The sequence below is a fragment of the Fibroporia radiculosa genome (genome assembly GCF_000313525.1).
Source record: "Fibroporia radiculosa TFFH 294 genomic supercontigs, scaffold4924, whole genome shotgun sequence".
Classification (NCBI taxonomy): Eukaryota; Fungi; Basidiomycota; class Agaricomycetes; order Polyporales; family Fibroporiaceae; genus Fibroporia; species Fibroporia radiculosa.
Genome location: NW_012133725.1, coordinates 1 through 3,117, shown reverse-complemented (window position 1 = coordinate 3,117; position 3,117 = coordinate 1). Strand labels below are relative to the sequence as shown.

Genomic DNA, 3,117 nt, shown 5'->3' with positions numbered 1-3,117 from the left:
CCCCGCGCGCACCATCGACCCCACCCGCCTCCGCGCCGTCGCGCGCCTCGGCGACATCTCGTACGGCCGCATGGGCGACGTGTTCCGCATCGAGCGCCCCGAGTGGACGCAGGAGGCCGAGAAGGCTGTCGCGGGGCTCGGCAAGTCCGCATGAGGCCCGGATGCCGACTGCCCCGGATGGAGGCCTTGATGCACAGAAATAGAGGCACTGATGATAGGAAGATCGCTGTACACCTGTAAAGTAACGTGTACCAATTCGTGTACGAATTATTTCCCAGAAACGTTAGCACCTGGTCCGTTCCCCGGTGATACACTGGCCCAGGGTCGTGTCACGATGCCGACATGCGGCGTAAAATTAGATGAATGTAGCTCGTGGAGTGACTGGAACAGAAGGTACGAGGGCATAACAGGGTATAACATCGCGGACAGGTCATGTGTCGTTTCGAGCCGTGCCGTCCTTACACTAAAGCTCACACTGCACAACCCCAAATGATCAGAGCCTACCTGCTCCATCTCCAGATTCCCCACCAGCCCCCGCCCCAGCCGGGGAGCCGTTGGTAGTGTCGAGACTGCCCGCACGCTGAGCCACGCGCTCGTGGACCTGTGCGAGCTTCGACTCGCGCGTGGCCTGCCGTGAACCAAGCGGTCACCGGTCAGCGAGCCCTCCAATCAGACCAACGTGGCCAACAGAACGCCCACTCACATCGTTCGAGGCCTTGCGCTGCTGCACCTCCTCGACGGACGCACGGCGGGCGTGCGCGTCCTGCTCCAGGCGCGTCCGGTGCTGCTGCTTCAGCTATGCAAATACACGTGCGTCAGCCGCGAGACCGCACACAGAAACAAGGGGCAGGGGGCGCACCTCGACCGTCTGCGACGCGTTCTTCTGGTCCGCGAGCGCGGTGTCGTGCTGGTGCTGCGCCTTGTTCAGCGCCTTAGCGGTGTCGTGCTCCTTCTTGACTGCCTTCTCGAGCGCGTGCTGCGCCTTTTCTGCAGACTGCCCCCGCGCCGCGCCATCAGCACTGCTCGAGGCGCGCGAGGAGCGAGTGCACACGCACCTTGACGCTCTTTCCGTGCGTCTTGTCCGCCTTCTTCAGGTCCTTGATCGCGTGGTCGACGCTCTTCTGGTCTGCGCGCGCCTCGTTCTGGACGAGTTTCTCCATCTGGCGCACGTCGGGGTCCTCAGATGCGCCACTGGACTTCGACGAGCCGAAGAGTGCCATGGGGTCTGCAGCAGGGGCGGGTATGAGCGGGGGCGCAGGAGTGCGGGGGATATCGTGGTATGAGAAGAGGGTGTGGGCAATGGGGCTGGCGGGTTTTAAGTCGCCTGCCCTCATTGGCGTCATCTGGGAGTCAGCCCGAAGCCTAAGTCACAGCGCGTTCTGAGTCTTGACGTCACGCGCCTAATTCGACGACGCGTCGCGGTCACGCGACCACATTTGTCTGTTAAGCTCACCTGCCCGCAAAATCTTCCTCGGGAGCCGCTGGCGACACGCAAACAAAGGTCGACAGCACAAGGATCCATCCATATTCCGCGAACGCGACCAAGTATGAGCTACACATCAAGCGACCGGCGAATCTATATACACGTATACATTAGAGCATCGATATCTAGCAAGAAAGCGCAAACAGCAAGAAAAGGCGGACGGGATTAGTCTCTTCCAGATGATCTACATCTTCATCATTGAACCATAACTTCAAGACTTGCGGAACCTGCGACGCATCGCCAGCGCCAGATCCTTGAGACGTGGGGTCAGAATCGCAGACCGAGCCAGATGCTGCAGTAAGACACGCACTATGACAAGCTCAACTATACCAAGACGCCTCAGTTTGTTGTGACGCTGAACACTCTCCTGTCCCTCCGCCGCAGGGACGAGCGCCGCCAGGTTGTTGACAACCTCCTCGTCCTCCTCCTCAACGACCGACTGTGCGCAGCAGCGATGAGCGCAAGACTTACAATGTGAAGCATGAAACTCACCAGCGCGAAACTAGGCCTGTATGGCACCCCATGGTCATAGCGATAGTCGACCGTTTGCTGACCCAACGGTAAATCATTGTAGCGTCAAACGTCGATCACCATCACAGCGCCATGTGGATAAAGTGGGCGGAACGTACCATCAGGTCTACCTTCCTTCGCGCCCTGGTTCTGACATATGGATGGAACCTCTCGAGGTAGGAGGAGCGGTAGCTAGGCAGGCGAAAATGAGACAAGGACACTGCCTGCTGCGAGGACTCAGAGTGAGCTGCCGCGTCGGAGGCTTTTTGAGTGGGAGCGGCGTTGGGCATGTCGACGGAAGCAAATGAAGATGAAAATGCGGGGGAAGAACGATAGTGTAGAAGCCCTTGGGATGAGCCCCGCGGGCAATATTCAAGCCAGAGCGAGTGAAGATTGCTTTCAAAGATCAGACAAAAAATGCATGCCAGTGGTGGCGTAAACGCAAAAATGGGGATGCGCGAGGTCGAATATATCGTGGCTCCCAATTCAGACGCCCGACGCTGAGCCCCGCACGGCAGTCCATACCGCGAACCACCAATACTCTGTACGCTAGCACACTAGGACATGCCCGGTACAACACGCCTGGAGATCAACATGGGTGAATTCGGCATATACGACGCGCATCAATGTCACTGAGAGACTCTTCAGACATGAAGCAGATGAAGACCGGATACGTTCAGCCCCAATCATCCACATGTGAAGTAGGTCTAACAACCTTTTCTTCGCAAGTCAGAGCAGTATCACAGTCCTCATCCATGACTCTCTGCTGACTTTGCAGCTCAAGCTAGACACACCAGTCCTGCCCAAGCAGCACCTCTCCCTATGCATCCATCTGCGAGCATGGAACCAAAGCGCGCACGCCAGGCTGGTGATAGCGTCGCTCGAAAGAAAGTAGCTAGCCTGCAAGACAGACACATGGCGCATGAGATATTGCCAAATCTCGTCTTGCCCATCTAGGTACGCCCTCCTCCCGATCTCTGTGCTACTACTGTGATGCCCTCCTGCGCGGTCTCATCGCAGATTAGGCGCCCTGGTACATCTGTGACATGCTCGCGTCACATCACACCATTGTCTCTTGATCCAAGCCATGTCCAGGGCGCAGTGCGTGCCCCAGGTATAGTCCG

The 3,117-nt window shown here is 57.9% G+C and overlaps 1 protein-coding gene across 1 annotated transcript; it reads right to left on the bottom strand.

Moving 5' to 3' along the window:
• Positions 1-493: 493 nt before the first annotated feature.
• On the bottom strand, positions 494-2,283 carry FIBRA_08925 (uncharacterized protein; the record flags this gene model as incomplete). The annotated part of the gene is made up of 9 exons (XM_012330536.1): positions 494-628; positions 704-796; positions 860-994; positions 1,056-1,362; positions 1,454-1,576; positions 1,628-1,736; positions 1,790-1,922; positions 1,976-2,032; positions 2,113-2,283. 9 exons carry the CDS (start codon positions 2,281-2,283, stop codon positions 494-496), a joined length of 1,263 nt encoding a protein of 420 aa, XP_012185926.1.
• Between the last annotated feature and the right edge of the window lie 834 nt (positions 2,284-3,117).